This window comes from Andrena cerasifolii, chromosome 3 (assembly GCF_050908995.1).
Source record: "Andrena cerasifolii isolate SP2316 chromosome 3, iyAndCera1_principal, whole genome shotgun sequence".
In the NCBI taxonomy this organism is placed as follows: domain Eukaryota; kingdom Metazoa; phylum Arthropoda; class Insecta; order Hymenoptera; family Andrenidae; genus Andrena; species Andrena cerasifolii.
This window is the reverse complement of record NC_135120.1, coordinates 11,469,771-11,485,760: the sequence shown is the minus strand read 5'-3', so window position 1 is coordinate 11,485,760 and position 15,990 is coordinate 11,469,771. Positions and strand designations below refer to the sequence as shown.

The 15,990-nt window shown below is 43.3% G+C and overlaps 1 protein-coding gene across 3 annotated transcripts; it reads left to right on the top strand.

Annotated features, from left to right (window-relative positions):
- The first annotated feature begins 308 nt into the window (after positions 1-308).
- Positions 309-15,969, top strand: Syt4 (Synaptotagmin 4). Of its 3 annotated transcripts, XR_013085029.1 has the most exons (7): positions 1,043-1,290; positions 2,428-2,739; positions 4,319-4,689; positions 5,375-5,530; positions 6,778-7,095; positions 9,006-9,917; positions 9,969-15,969. XR_013085029.1 is itself a non-coding variant. In XM_076809175.1 (6 exons), exons 2-6 carry the CDS (start codon positions 2,490-2,492, stop codon positions 9,123-9,125), a joined length of 1,215 nt encoding a protein of 404 aa, XP_076665290.1. In that variant the 5' UTR covers positions 309-433; positions 2,428-2,489; the 3' UTR covers positions 9,126-15,969. The 3 variants fall into 3 exon arrangements, 2 of the variants coding, with proteins under 2 accessions (XP_076665290.1, XP_076665289.1); XM_076809175.1 differs by lacking the exon at positions 1,043-1,290 and adding an exon at positions 309-433 and having other exon boundaries at positions 9,006-15,969; XM_076809174.1 differs by having other exon boundaries at positions 9,006-15,969.
- The last annotated feature ends 21 nt before the right edge of the window (positions 15,970-15,990 follow it).

Genomic DNA, 15,990 nt, shown 5'->3' with positions numbered 1-15,990 from the left:
GATGTAGATCGATAATCCGAAATGGAGCCCGAGCTCGAGTACACTTGAAGCGGATTAAAGTTACAACCCTCGCCTTCACCCCTGTCACAAGTTCCACCCCTTCAAGACAGTCTGCGTCATTTGAATAGCAACATAATTGAACGATAATGTATATAACAAACCACTGACCGCGATGAAAATAATACACGAGCGTAGGTAAAAGTTTGATGAATATTTTTATAACTGCTCTATAATACTTGGAATTGTAATTTTTATAGAATATTATTTTTAAGATCGCCACGATTGTCAACCCCCAACAGAAACGTGGATTTGACGTAGAAGGGTCCATTGCAGCCCACGCCCGAATGTAAATAAAGCTGGATTGCCTATAGCCGTCAGAAATCATTTCTCCCCGTGTGCCAGCAGAGAAATTTCCACTCGTTCGAATCGAAAGGTAAAGAAATCCAGGGAAACCAAAAATCGCCATAATTATCCCCTTCAAAAAAAGAGCGCACAATTCGAGCCAGTGTTCCTGATTTCTCCATATTTTTTGTTCCTCGAGAAATCAGAAATGAGATCATATTTCTTGAGAATTCTCGAGAAATTGAAAAAAATATTGCAAATATTATATTTCAGGAATAATGTTGATAATATTTATCAAAAACACAAGAAAACTTTAACTGAATGATTATTCCTGTCGAAACTATTCAAAACTTGTGTAAATGAAAAAATAGATATTAACACCCCCTATCTAACACCCCCCCCCCCAGCGCGAATTGATTCATCCGCCGTCCAAAGCGGGCGCGAGAAAGGCGTCCCCGTTAATTTTACTTGGGGTAATTATTTAATGTTTTGGCAAATAAGCCAACGGCTGGCCCTCCAGCCTGCCGAGTCGGCGGGATCGATAGCGCATCGATTCCGCCGGTGGATGCACCTTTCCCGAGTGCATCGTCACCTGCGCGAGATCCCCGATACCTGCGGGAACACCCCTTCTTTCAGGGTGCACCCGCGAACGGCATTGTCTCTGGCCGACCGACGGCGTCGCCGTGGCCGCCGTCTTCGTCGCCGTTGCTTCCTTTCCGGAGGCGCCTATTCCGCGCAAGCTCCGGGCCGTTACTATTGATCGGAGCATTTCGCCCGATGGTCGCCTCAGAATACCACGGACGGTCCGCACACCGTAAATATTCGTTCACCGCGCCGTGGCCGAGTGACTTACGCGGATAGAACCGCTGGAATAACGTGGAAAAACGTGGCCGAACATGGTCGGAGGAGTGACGGAGGACGGACCTCTTATTCGACCCGTTGATTCCGGTGAGTGGAGTCCCCGTCATCGCGATAACCCGCCCCAGCATTCTCGCGTCCCGTCGTGCACCGCTCGCTCTGCCTCATGGCCAACGTCGACCCTCCCGCGGACGGCCCCGGGCCCCGTGCGATTCCACCACGTCGCTGTCCTCGTAGCCTCTTCATGGGCCAGGCTAATTGCTGCGAGATGATCTCGAGCGGGTAGATTCTTCGTCAAGGGAATCGTGGCGCCTCTTATCCGTGCACGCGGACAGCTGTTACCTTGGGCCTGGTTCGTCCAGGATCACTCGTACCCCGGGTCTTCCCATTCGATCTTGATTGCTCTTTTTCCGGTGGCTTCGAATTGGCAGCAGAATGCTAGTTTGCCAGCTGGATACGTGGCAGGGAGCCTTGGCACCCTTGTTGCAACGCTCGCTGGGGAATGTAGGGAATAAGTCACCCGCGGGGATGCACGCAGGGGACCATGGGCCCTTCCATGGTCGAGCAGCGACCATGTGGCGGTTTCAGTCGATCAATCCTCTGATTCATAGAGCTTCCAAGACCTCGGCCAGGCTCTCAGGGCTTTCGGGACGAACGTCGTGGATAGTTTTAGGGGCAAATGGAGGTTTTACTGATGGTGGTATTTATAGTGAAGCTGGAACTTAAAGATTGTGGGGTTGACCTGGGAGATCCTTTGTTACAATCCATTTCGGTGAAAGTGTCGTCATGATTGATATACGTAGCGCTTGATAGTACTATATCTTATTGTTAACACACAATATTGAATCTTCTGAGCATCAGTAATTTCGACAATCCATGCAATTCAGAGACCAAGTGATGAAAGAGTACCCAGTGTTCGAGTTAAAAATACCCAAATCTTATTTAGAAGCTTCTCATAATACAATTCCGAGCCTTCACGCGTAGAAGTCAGTGTTTCAGGAATACCGCATAAGTTTATTTCTCGTTGTCCTGAGTAATACAACGACGCCAGTAAACGTACAGTAAGAAGTCGAGGACGCTTGTCGCCCCGAGCTGTCACTGTTGCTAGTGCGCCGTTGGAAATGCGCCTGCATCGGCGGCATTAAATCCGTCAGGAGCGATTGCAGAGGAGCTACGTTATTTTCGATAAGGGGGTGAGATTTTACAATGGGTACGGCGTTGTTGCAGTGTCGACGACAACGGTAATCGCGCTATGCATCGGCGCCGCTTTTCTACTTTGCGCCGTCGCGATGACCTGGTGGCTTTGCCGACGGCGTCGCGAGCACACCAAACTCAATTCCGAGAAGTCCTTGGCGTTCAGACCGCCCCACAGGAAGCCGACGGCGGTCAAGAGTCCTGGTAGCACCAGTCACTACCTGAAGAAGAGCCCCAGCCCCACAGGGCCCGCCAAGAGCCCTCCTGGCTCCGGCAGGCAGACGCCAAGCCCGACCGGCTCCCAACCCTCCAGCTCCTCTCAGCCCAGGACACCTCAGGGCACAGGTAAAGATGTCACTTCCGTCGTTCGTAACAGGATGATGGTTATTAATGTACTCTATTGATATCAAAATGGAGGGTTCAGAAGCCAATCAGTGGGGATAAATTAAAACCGAGATTTACACTGTTTGCCCTCTGAATAATTTTGCCTAGTACCTAACTCCGTGGTCAATATAAGTGCCGATATTTATTGCTCACGTATGAAAGTAGTGGCTCAATTGATTTAGCCACTGAAAGTTTTAAGAATAAAGAGGCTCTTGAACTGCGTGACTCGTTTTCAGGGAAAGTTGGCTGATCCCAAACTGATTGGCTTCTGAAGCCTCGAAGTGTACTCACCTCGTGTGATGATACGCTTTTGAAGAATGCTTGAAAACCCACTAACAAGGGAACATCCCGAACCAGGAGAATCAAAAAATTCTGAAACTTTGTAAATACGTAGGGAATTTCCTCCTGATTACATTATCCTCCAAATCCACTCTAAGGGGGTGTAATTGAACCCTGAAAATCCGGTTATTTTCCGATTTTGTGTTATAACCCGTGAGCTGTAAAATATTTTTTTACCAAATGATAGATCTAATTAAAGGAAGTAACTTTTGTCTTGAAACGATTTTTCCATCTCAAAATCGGAAAATAGGCGAATTTTCAGGGTTTCACCCCCTTCGAGTGAATTTGGGTTCGGGATCTTCCCTTGTAAGTCCATTTTTGCTAAAACTCATATTTTACCGCCATTAAATTTTACATTTCCTGTGAAAAATAAAAGTCGATTCTTCTCGTTTTGGCCTAAAACTTTTTGGCATCACGATGAAGATACACCAGTGCATTTCATCCCTCTTATGTTCTTTCTATTGGAATCATAGTATTTCTGTTATCGTTAACAATTTAAACTTTCTTTGGCTACTACTGTAGGTACCACTGTATCCTAATGATTTGAATGGTCCCTCGCGATGCTTGTAGTTTTGTCTTAGCAAGGAATCGGGTTTCGTTAAGTGGAAATATATTACTTCGGAAACTTTTCAACCCTTCTATTTATATTTATTCTTAGTCTGATCGGGAGCCCATTAAGTTTGTATAGGCTCGTGGCAATGAATAGATGACAGCTACCCTGTCGGTGAATATAATTCGTCCCGGAGAATTTCTTGAGGAACCTTTCTCGGAAGAAAGTCTCCCCTTTCGTGATATTGTCAGGCGCCACTGTGTGGTATCGGTAACTCGATTTTTGCGGGAATGGAAGGCTCCAAAATTGAATCATCCCCCTCTCGGTTTATCCCCGCCATACTTTCCGATGCTTCCCAAAATCGAATCCACGCTGGAAAGCAGAAGACCCGACAATAAAAAAGTATTTAGAAAAAAATTGAAATAAAAAAATTCAATTCTAAACTAAAATTCACGCAGTCCCAGAAGTTGACTGTGAAGCGTCCACGACTTTCAATTCGCCACGCTGGAGCTTGGAAAGAATTCCCTAAAGGGTTACTAGAAATCGTCTGCTTTTCGAACGCTCTTCGATATTATATTGGGAGAGATCGTTGGGTAGGCTCGTAAGGGAACGTGGCTAATTGGGTATTGCTTGGCCGTTCATCGACTGCAGGCACACCAGCTCAGACACCTTCTGGCGAGGTCACCCTGAGCATCGAGAATGAACGTGACAAGGCGGAGATCGAGAACAATGAGAAAGTGGAGCGCGAGAAGAACCACACGGCGGAGAATAACGAGGACAACCTGGGCCAGTTGGTGTTCAAGCTGCGATACGTGAGCGAGCAGAATGCCCTCGGCGTGACCGTGGTGAACTGCAAGGGGCTGCCCGCGAGGGAGCAAAACGCCACCAGCGATCCTTACGTTAAATTGAAATTGTTACCTGACAAACAGCAACAGGTGAAAACGAGGGTCCTCAGGAACACCAGGGATCCAGTCTACGACGAGGACTTCACGTTCTTCGGGATATCGAAGGATCAGCTCGAGGTACGTTCGTTGTAATTCCCTGCACCTGTTACATAAAAGATAGCTGCATGATTTCTCATGGTAATCTTTTTGATGTAGACTTTTGCTTCTGAACTTACAACACTTTGGAGGAATGGTTCAGATTGCGATAGCGGTTGGTGGTTGTAACAAGGGAAGATCCCGAAGCCGAAAATTCAAAAAATTCTGAAGCTTTGTGAATATGTAGGGGATTTCCTCCCGATTACAACGCAACTTTTGTTTGCTGCACAAACTCACTCGGAAGGGGTGAAATTAACCCCTGAAGATTCGGCTATTTTCCGATTTTGAGATGGAAAAAAAGTTTCACGACAAATCGGAAAATAACCGGATTTTCAGGGGTCAATTACACCCTCTTAGAGTGAATTTGGGCAGCAAACGAAAATTGCGTTGTAATCAGGGGGAAATTCCCTACATATTCACGAAGTTTCAGAATTTTTTGAATTTCCGGGTTCGGGATGTTCCCTTGTAAGATCGAATTGCACTAATATTTAACGATTTCTTAGTATGCCGTTGGGTGTGATAAGCTTGTTGATCGAGTTGAAAGTAAATTTAATTTCGAGTCAGCTTCAGTGACTTCGACTGTGAAGGGTCTTCGGGCTAGATTGTGCTTTGCCCGAACACTAACAGGGGTGATTCATAAAACAAGCTTTTTCACTATCGTTCACAGAAAATCAGTCTGCACTTCATAGTACTCAGCTTCGATAGATACTCCCGTGACGATATTATCGGTGAATTGACGTGTGCACTCTCATCGGTGCCTGGATTGGATAGCGCTGGTAACGAGATATCATTGTGTCGAAAAATCTGCCCCAGAAGCCTGAAGGTGAGCAACCGCTATAGAAATAATATCGATTCGAGGACCATATTATGGATTCTAGACGCAAAATAATTTTATTCATTAACTTCGCATTAGTGAGAAATTTAAAGTTCACTAAATCTTCTTAAGTGTTACTCAACTAACAAATTACTTAAAAGTCTTAATCTCTACACAAACATCTTTGGATTAACTTCGAAACAACTGAGAAATTTAAAGTCCACTAAAGTTTCTTATCACTCAACTGACAAAATAGATAAAAGTCCTTGTTTCTACGCAAACATCTTTGGATTAACTTCCAAACACTGAGAAATTTAAAGTCCGCTAAATTTTCTTATCACTCAACTGACAAAACACATAAAGCCGGGAATCCACCGGAAAGCTAAGCTATGGATTCCAGATTTTCAAATTTTTCAGTTCTAGCCAAAGCTTCAGATTAAAGAAATTAAGCTACATCAGTCAAATTACTAAATTTGACCACCCCCACTTTAGGGAATAAACTAATTTTAAGAAAGTCTAGGAATCCGCTTACCCTCCAGAAATCGGATTCCAGATTTTCAAATTATGCTATGCGATGCTTTGTTTTAACGTAGCTTTTTGGTGGACACGGTTCCATAAAAATGTATCGAAGCTAATTTTTTTAAAACCTAGCATAGCATCACACAGCTTAGCTTAGCTTCCCGGTGGATTCCCGGCTTAAAAGTCGTCTTCGACTCCCAACCCGAGAACTCTTTGCAATCGCGAAAAATACCAACAAAGATAGCGCGGTAATTATAACACTTATCAAGTTTAAAATTCTTGAAACGTTTCGTGCCACGTGGCCCACTGGTAGCCCACGATATTGTTATTGTATATCTCACTTCAGCGTTCGAAACAAAGTAGAATAAACGAAAGCTGAAATTACGAGGAAAATAACACAATTATTAAGCACCGTTCCATAATTAAATATCCTTCAATTTCCACCGAGGCACGGTTGACTAATCAATTAACCGTAATTAACCCACACCCCGAGTGGCGTCGGCGTGTTTTCACGCCGGGGGGTTTGCGCCACGTTGCCATTTCCTGGAAAGTTTACTTCGAAAACAAAACAAGCTCGGAGTTCGCTTTACGCGAAGCTTTCCCAACAGAAACGATCTCTGAGAAAGGCCAGACCACCTTGAGGGGGTATTTCCTCAAAACCTTAAGCCACGCGAAGTATTAATACAGAGGAATGTGGTCAGAGCCTGAAAAGGGAAACGCTGCGTCTCTTTTCCCAGATTCAATCACAAGGCAGGGGAGAGCTGCTGGTTTCCCTTTGTTGGCAACCCATCAACAACCGATTGGCGGTGGTTGTACTGAAGGCGCAGAACCTGCCCAAGATGGACGTGACCGGCCTGGCTGATCCGTACGTCAAGATCTATCTCGTGTACAACGACCAGCGCATCGCCAAGAGGAAGACGCGCGTGAAGAAACGCACCCTCAACCCGGTGTTCAACGAGTCCTTCGTTTTCGACATTCCAAACGGCGCGGATGGTCTTAACAACGTCAGCCTCGAGTTCCTGTTGCTCGATTGGGATCGTGTTACGAGAAACGAGGTATGCTATAAAAATTGCATTGGAAAAAATTGTTCCCTTTTTATAAACGCTGTTATTCCTTCTTATCCACTTCAAACAACTAACTCGTCTTTTGAAGGTACCATTACGACGCATCAATTGTGCCCTTATCCCCGAGCTTTCGGGAACAGTTTCCCTTTTTGAAAGTAAATTCGGGAGCTGAAATGGTGGATGGTAACTGATGTAAGTGCCGGAGGCGAAATTTTTCAGTATTTTCTATAAACTAAAATAAATTGTTCCAGCTCTTGACAGCGTTTACCAGCGTCTTCAGCATGGAATTTACATCCTTCTCCACTGAAAAAAGTATTTTTCATTAATTTGCCACTTACATCGTTTACCATTTCAACTCCTCGATTATTGCATTCGTTACGTACGATGCTTTTTTTTATTTTTAAATGTTACCTCTTCTTTCCTTACTTCAGCTGAATTTTGTTAAACCGTTATACATGCAATGGCAGTGGCGCACTCAGGATTTAATTTTGGGGGAGCCGAGTTGAACGGCGAAAAATATTTTTAACGCAAGTTCAATAAATTGATTGCAATTATTTATTTAAAGAATAAAATTTAGTTTTCTTTTTACGAAGCTCTTGAATCACTTTAGTCGTGTTTAAATTGATCTCTTTTTCCCTTTTCTTTGGTCTCCTTGCCCCTCTCTGGGTGCGCCACTGTGTGATGATGTAATAATGTGATTCTTAGGAACGTAGGAACGCAAAGGTAATATTTCTCGGACTAACCGGAGATTTACTCGCGGCAGTGTCGACCAAGGGAAATACGTGAAATTGATCGGGTTACTAATTGCGTGTCGCGAAATATGTGCACAGGGTGTACTACGCATTAATATTTATATCATTTCGTGTTATGTAATCCTCCGGCTGGTCGTGGGTACAGCGTCACGCTACCGAAAGTCGTACACCTACACCCGACTAGCGTAGCGTGATTTTTCACAATTTTCTCTCGTAATGCGAGGCAAGACCTGGCTGGGCAGAATTTTATCGAGAGATCAATGCAAGGGTGTTCTAAGAATTTTCAGAACGCTGCACTTCTCCCTGCTGAAGCTGAATAAAAAGTACCTACACCGTGTAATTGGGACACTCATCGACTGTAAAACAGCAGTAGACACGAAATACAGTTAGACAGAATTGAATAATACAGTGAGACAAAGTTGTTAGACAAAAGTGAATAATACTATATCTGCTCTAATACTCGTGTGCTTCTGCGCACCCTCATATGGATGCACGTAGTTTTTTTTTTTTTTAAATAGGACTCTTTGTTTAATATGCTGCCAGTGCAGTGTACAGCTTCCAGATAGACTTTTATAAAAAGTAAAATTATCTCCCCAAAATTTGCCGCTCCCAAAAATTTATCGTTCCCCAAAATTTTCCGCTCCCAAAAATTTATGGCTCCCCAAAATTTGTTGCTCCCCAAAATTTGTCGCTTTTCAAAATTTGTCACTCCTCCAATTTTACAGCATCCCCAAATTTGTCGCTCCAAATTTACAGCTTCCTAAAATCTTTCGCTCTCCAAAATTTGTTGCTCCCCAAAAATTGATCACTCCCTAAAATTTGCCGTTCAAAATTTGTCACTCTCCAAAATTTGCCGCTCCCTAAAATTTGCCGTCCCCAAAATCTGTCGCTTCCCAAAATTTACCACCCTATGTTGCAGCCTACTTAGCCTCTTCACAAATCCGCCCGTGCCTGCCAGCCAAAAACTCCATCAAAATCACTTAATCGTCGAGCTACCATTTATCAAAAAATTTCCATCCCCTTTCGCCAATTTTAAATACAGTTCTAAGAAACTCCGCGTAAATCAAGTAGTAATGTCGACTCTACAAAGGTAAAGCAACGTTGTTCGTCTCGTCGCAACCACTGTTAACGCAAGCGCACCTGTTTTAGGTGATCGGACGGCTCGAGTTCGGCGTGCCAAATAGTCAAAAGTCAGCTATGAATCATTGGAGAGAAGTGTGCAGCTCGCCGCAGAGGCAGATCGCTGATTGGCACAAATTAAGGGAGTAACGTGGACATCTCCTTGCCCTATCGACTTTCCTGGAAATCCCCGTCTCCAAACTATCCAAACGCCCCGTGTCCTTCCCCATTGTGAAACCACCAGCCCCTTGAAACCCCGCGATGAAGTGGGGTGTCTGTTTTGTAAACCTAATACTCGATGTATATTAGGCTTGAAGCGAGTGGCGGCACGTCCACCCGCGATCGATGCAACTGCGAATGCACCGCGCGAGACCGGTTGCATGTTGCGTGCACGATTGATCTTGATCGCGCGACTAATAGCCAACCACCACGGGCATCGATTCGATCACAGGGACACGCGTGATTCTTGCCAATGCTGCCTCACGTTTTATTGCATTCATAAATATTCCATTATCGTCCTCGAGAGCTCCAGCTATCAGCTTCATGCTGGTTAAAAAGTGTTTTATTAAGTTCCCACAACTTTGCTCGTAGAATGTGGCTTCAGACTTGCTTCTCTCTCTTTTTGGTACTGTCTACCAGAGATGGGCAAAACATTTATTAAAATACAAATTTCGAGCAACGAATTAAAATGAAAAAAAATTATCAGCCATTTCTCGATTAAAGTTAATTTTTTTTTTAACTGTTATTCCCTATTCGAAATTTTTAATTAAATAAAATTTTGCCTGAAGTTAAGCGAAGCTCGAGCTGAGTTTGTGGAATTTTTGTTTCGCTTCCCCATGAAATTATTAACGAAGCTGGATAGATGAATCCAGAAGCTCTAATCTGGAAAATCAGTTCCTCCGCGCTTCGAGTGTTTAAAAGGACGGCACATCCGATCTAGGGGTCTTGGAGCATCTGGACGATCGTTAAGTACCTCGGAGAAACGATCGCGAGTACTTGGGCACTGAGATCGCTAAATTCGTAGTCCCAAGCAGATCTGCTTTGTTTTTTGTGAGTGGCTCCATCCGATCGCAGTAGCAGACGATCGCGGGTAAAACGCATTACAAAATGCTTTACGATATAAATATAGTTGTTAAGATTTCCGACCAGATGGCAAAGAGGGGAGGAAAGCGAAGCAGTTAACTGCGAGATAATCGGGCATCCGCCGATTGTTGGACACTACTGTCGGGCACGCAGGGTCGTGCTTCCAAGAAGATCACTGCTTTTCTGACAGCAGCTTTTTCGGAAGGGCTCCTTAATTGCGCGTCGCGAGCTCAAAGATGGATCCTTGGCGGCAGGCTCTCGAGGGGGTGCATTATCATTTTGAAAAACTTCGGGGGACGTGTATTATACGAGAGGTCGAATCGAATAGGTTTCGAGAGTAACATTTTATCAGAGAGGCACAATCCACTGAATTGCCGATGAATAATAATACGTATCAATAGGTCAGTGGTTCTCGATCCTTATCGCAACGTGATTTCTGGAATAAAGGAAAAAGGGGACGTTCTCGAGAGACGTTCGCACGACCCTGCTGGATCACAAAGACCATCGTTTTTTGGTAAAGTTAATGTGCATTAATCGTAAAAAGATGTCTAGAGTCAAGCGATGCACTCGCAACTGCGTTTAATTTGTTCGTTACGCTGGCACAAGGATCCCTCCAAAAATTTTCACCGCGCAACAAAGTAGTACCATTTCTTTTTTTAACATAATTTCCAATGAAACTCTGATCATTACAATCTGAAAAATTCGACTTCTCCATGCTCGATTATTTATCCTTTTAATATTTACGAACTACGAAAGCCAGAGTGCTAGCAGAGCTTTGAACAGTGCGAAGTGCTGACGAATAATTGGGGCGTATGCGTCGAGTAGAATTCCCTCTGAAAGCTATTGGAGCGATTCTTGTGAAAGGCAAGATCCACGAGACGTGGAGACGATCCTGGAAAAGCCGTGGACATCGGTCCAGCTTAAAAGCAAGATTAATCGTTCCTGTTCCAAAATTCCCTAGCTCCACGTCAAGTGGCCCAAAGCTGGCACGATCATTAGTACTAAGGAAAGTCGCTGGTGAACGCGGGCTTCAGCGGCGACCTCCCCGCGGCCAGATGTAATTTCGAAAGAAAAATCTAAAGCAACCCCGCACTGTCTCCTGCAAAGAACGCTGCTGCGAAGATCAAGTAGTTGCGCCGTTCCGCAGCAACCCCGAGACGCGTTCGATTATTTTTTAAACCGTACGCCTTCTTTGCGAGTATCCTCCACTCCCCGGTGGAGCATCCATCCCCTTTCCTTTCGCCAAGAGACACTTTCTTGCATAGCCGTGGAACGGGGTCGAGGAATTGTGACGTTGCTTTCGAGTGGCAACGGAAGCCGCTTCGCGATTGTAAATATGTAATTTACGTTTGGATAGAAACGGGAATGCGAAGCATTTTAGTTACGAACCCCTCGTGGTTCCGGCCGCTAACGACGGCGGAATCGGAGCGTACGATTACGGTCCGTGAACAAAAATTCCACGCGGCATGGAAGTACGCGCAGTTGTGGGGAAAAGAAAGTTTAAAAAACAAAAGTTTAACGGTGGCAGAGATGAGATATATTGTGTCTTCAAATTTGCACCCCACAAAATCGGGGGTTGGTTGCGCGGGCATGTAAAAATGTGGGTTTTAAACTTTCTTCTGGCCACCACTGTGGGCGACAGACTGGGACAGCGGATGGAAGAAGTAGCTAGCCGGATGGTACGCTTTGAGCAGCACGGTCACGCGAATACGGAAACTCGCTTCCCGCGGGCCAAGTAATCGTTGACTCTGATTTACACGATTAAATTGGATGCGTTGTTCTTTAAGGGTAGCAGGCTGTCGTTTCTGTCGAAAATTCAAGTATTTCTTCTTCAATTAATTACGAAGAATTAAATTGAAGCTGGCTCTTCGGTACATTGTTTGTTAACATCATAAGCTTTAAGAGAACGTGTTTGTTTGGTCAAAAATATGCACTCTATGTGACGCTGCAGATGGATCATTGAACAGGCTTTTTTAACCGGCTTCAAAAAGGAGGTGGTTATACACTGCGTTCCACAGTAGAGCGTACTCGTTTCGCGCAGGGATTAAGAAGTAAAAAATATTTTTTTCCTTTATTTAATCTACGACTTAAAAAATAGAGAGTCCGAGATTAAATAAGGGAAACAATTTTTTTTTACTTTTTAGTGCATTTTTACTTTTTGACTAAAAAAGTTTCCTTTGTTTTGCAGTGATATTGACGAAACGAAACGAAATTTCAGCAACCTGCTGGTAAATTCTGCTTGAGAATACCTCTGGTTCTGCGCTGAACCTGTAAAAGAAGCAAAATTATGAAAATTACAAGTGCGAAATGGCGATTTTTTTTAAAAAGCGCCTTTTTCGTCGGACAAATATGAGGTTTTAGTTTATTTTGATAAACAATGAGAGTCTTTATTAACTTCAATTCAGGTTCTGGCCGAAACTACTCGTTTCGTGAACATGCTCGAATTTGATTTGATTCGATTGGAACCTCGGTTTTTGAGTTACCACTGGAAAACAAAAGAAACTTTTTTAAAAAGCCTTTTTAATGATCCATCTGTAGCGTCATGCACAATGCGTATTTCTGATTAAACAAACGTGTTCGTTTAAAGCTTGTGACGCTAGCAAACTTTGTGTCATGGAACAAGTCTCAGCCTCAATTTATTTATTTGCAATTAATTGAAAAAGAAATGCCTCATTTTCGACAAACACGCTTAAATACGCAAATGCTCGATTCTGTTGGAATTTAGGGAGCATGCCGGTACGTGGATCGCCATCCGTGCATCATAAATTCTAATCACGCGATTGGTGTACTTTATCGGTTGTTTGGTGAATTTAGATACGCATATAAATATGTAATTAACCGATGATCCTGAATAGGCGGGAAGTAAATAGTTTTCTATCCGTTTTGCTAAAAGGTTGATCGCGTTCAGACTAATACTGGAAATACATTTAATTGTGTAAGTGGAGTTGTTTATGGTTTAAAGGCCCCGTTCGCATGCATAATAGCACACGACGCTTCGACGAATATCGATTAGGCGTTGCCTTAGGCCCGTGCTCGCCGAAGCATCGGAGTTACAGTAAACTTGAGGCCACCTTTGACGCGCAGCTCCGAACAGCGCGGGTTGGGAGCACGAGTAAAGTAACTTTAGAATGCCTGGCGTAACCGATCATCGCTAATCACGGGATATTCGCTGCGCTCGGGACTTCTTTTCTGGCGGCGCTTACACACGTTTTTGTGTAGCGATGGATTCACCACGAGAGCAACAGAAGTGTTCCTAGAAAAGACTCACGCGTGAATCACTTGAACGTAGATATGAACAGGGTGCTTGGCAAGAGGTAGTAAAAATTGAAATGGGCGATTCTACGGGAGAAAATAAGAGGACAGTCAAGAGTAAAGAAATTGCGGTGGAAGCTTCGTCTTTTAGTTATCCACGTCCGAAAATTCGGCGCGAAAATTAAGGCGCGCCTGAATAACGACAACCGGTCGGACCCGCTGCGCGCAAATTGCCATTCTTCAGGCGCACCTTACCGGAATTTTTAAACGCTAGTACCGTAAACTGGGGTGACTTTGCCCATTTTTCGGAGAAACTTTACTTTTTTTTATTGCGAAGTAATTAGAACATATGGTGTTTTGTAATCGATAGCAATAATTTCTCCAAGGTCAAACGAAAAAAACAATAGCGAATTCAAGCATACGCTAATTTTTCAGTCAGAGTAAAAAAAAGTGGGCAAAGTCACCCCAGTTTACGGTAACTAAAAACGAAGCCTCCACCGCGATTTTCGTTACTGTTGATTTTCGTCCCAATTTTGTCAAGTAGAATCATCCATTTAATTTGAGGCTCTCTGTTGCCAAGCAGCCTGTATGTCGAGAATAGAGCAGCGTTTTCCAAAGTAGCACCTTCGAGCGTTTGAGAGATTTAATTTAAAAGATTAAGCGTTCAGAAATAATACAATTTTCGGGGTGTAAAGGAATTTCGAGTAAAATTGTTTTAACTCAATTTTCTTTACCTTCTTTCAATCCGATTGAAATGAAATCTGAAACGTTCAAAATGTCAGGACTTAACACATTCATTGTTCTGTATAAAAGTCAATGTACTTATCGTTTACGATGGATTTAAAAGTAATTAAATAACAGAATTGTAAAATGTAACACGGATATGGTTATGAAATATACGAAATGCCAATGGAAGTGTTAAGTTTACCTGGCGATCATATTACATTCTAACTTGCATTTCGGAATAGTTAGACGAGGCCCTGGAATCGACTTTATTTCTCTGAATATCTCGCGCCCAACTTTGCGTTTCAATAAAAGCTAAAACGACCTTGGAAAGCGCTGCCACTTAAAAGCTAAACTGAACTAAAATCCCGTACTTACGCCCGCAGAAGAAAAGCGTCTGACATATTAAAATGTTCCCTGACGCGTTAACAGTCAATAATTGGTAATGCGTATCCATCGCTTATTTTTTTATCGCCACATTCCGCTCCGTCGTCCTTCCTTCGCAAGAGAGACGCAAGGCGGCGGTAGGAGCTTAGAGGAAAACTGTTAAGGGGCACAGGGGCGGAGGGGGCAGGTGGGATCTGCGAGAAACGAAGAAGCAACGATGAAAGTGGTACGAGCCGACAACCGAGAAACGAAAGTAATGACAGACACATCGCAATATATCACACAAAGACTCGAGAGATACACCGAATACATAAATTTACATACTTAAGTATAGTAGGAGAGAGAAGAGAGGAAAGAAGCAGAAGGAGAGAAACACAAAGAGATCTGTATCGTTGCGCGCGACGATCCGATGGCAAACGGCATTACACGATCGAGAGTTTCAAGATATTTATTTAATTGCTATACAATTACAGATACAACTATATAAGAAACGACTATAATAAGTAGCACGTAGCAAGACATCTCGTAAATATCGTCTGTCGCTCTCAGCGAGCGTGGGCACCGATCGTTGGACGATTCTCTGGCAAGCTGGGGCGACTCTCGGCGTGGAAGGAGCTCTTCGAGATCGGCAGACGTGCTGTAACATATTGAACGTCGATGTGGAATGCTGGAAAATCACCGTTCTGTTCTTTATCTCACTTTAGTTCCCCTTCTTTCATTCCTCGGGAGAATTCGTGGATGCATTTATCTTCTTTCACAACAGAGGCGGTGTTTTGTATCGAAACTTACGATGCGCAGTTGATACTGGTTTATGGAATGTAGAAAAGAAGCATTTAAACGGTTTCCCCGCACTTTTCTTTCTTATCTTCTTGCCCCCTCCCTTCTTTTCGCCCTTTTAGGTAGAGAAGTTAATTGGCGATTACATGAGATGTATTTTTTTAAATAAAAATGCCTAATAGCACCTTTAATAGCTAGAAATAACTCTACACGTATAAAGCCGATATATAAGTATATGAATATCAATCCATCTCCAATGATTACCAAGTAAATATTACTCCAGGGAATTGTCGAGAGAGCAGTACAAGAAAATTGTTCGCGAATAAAAATGTTAACGAAGAAAGTACGTCGTTGCATATCAGTTTGTATAAACCCACAGATTTTCCATGAAATTAAAATAGTTAAGATGATGAACTGGAATTTCTACCCTTTTCTTGCGTTTTTTTATATATCCATACGATAGTGATATCTTTTATGCATAGTTATTATTTTCCACTACCTTTAACTAATATGAAATTAATAATTTAATGTAATAAATCGCCAATGTAGCAGAAGCACACAGTATAACATTTGAATTATATTAATATTTTTTTCCGCGAAATATGCGTCGTCACAAATCTATAATTGGCGCAGCATTAATTAGCAAGGAACCGGTGCTTTTCATGCATTCCACAAATATCATGTACGCGTATGGGCACGGCGTAAGACGACATGCTGTGTACGGTCAGATTTTAAGGCTGTGCGGTCAATAAAATATTGGAATGAAATTATTCGACCAGACTTCTTCCTCGAA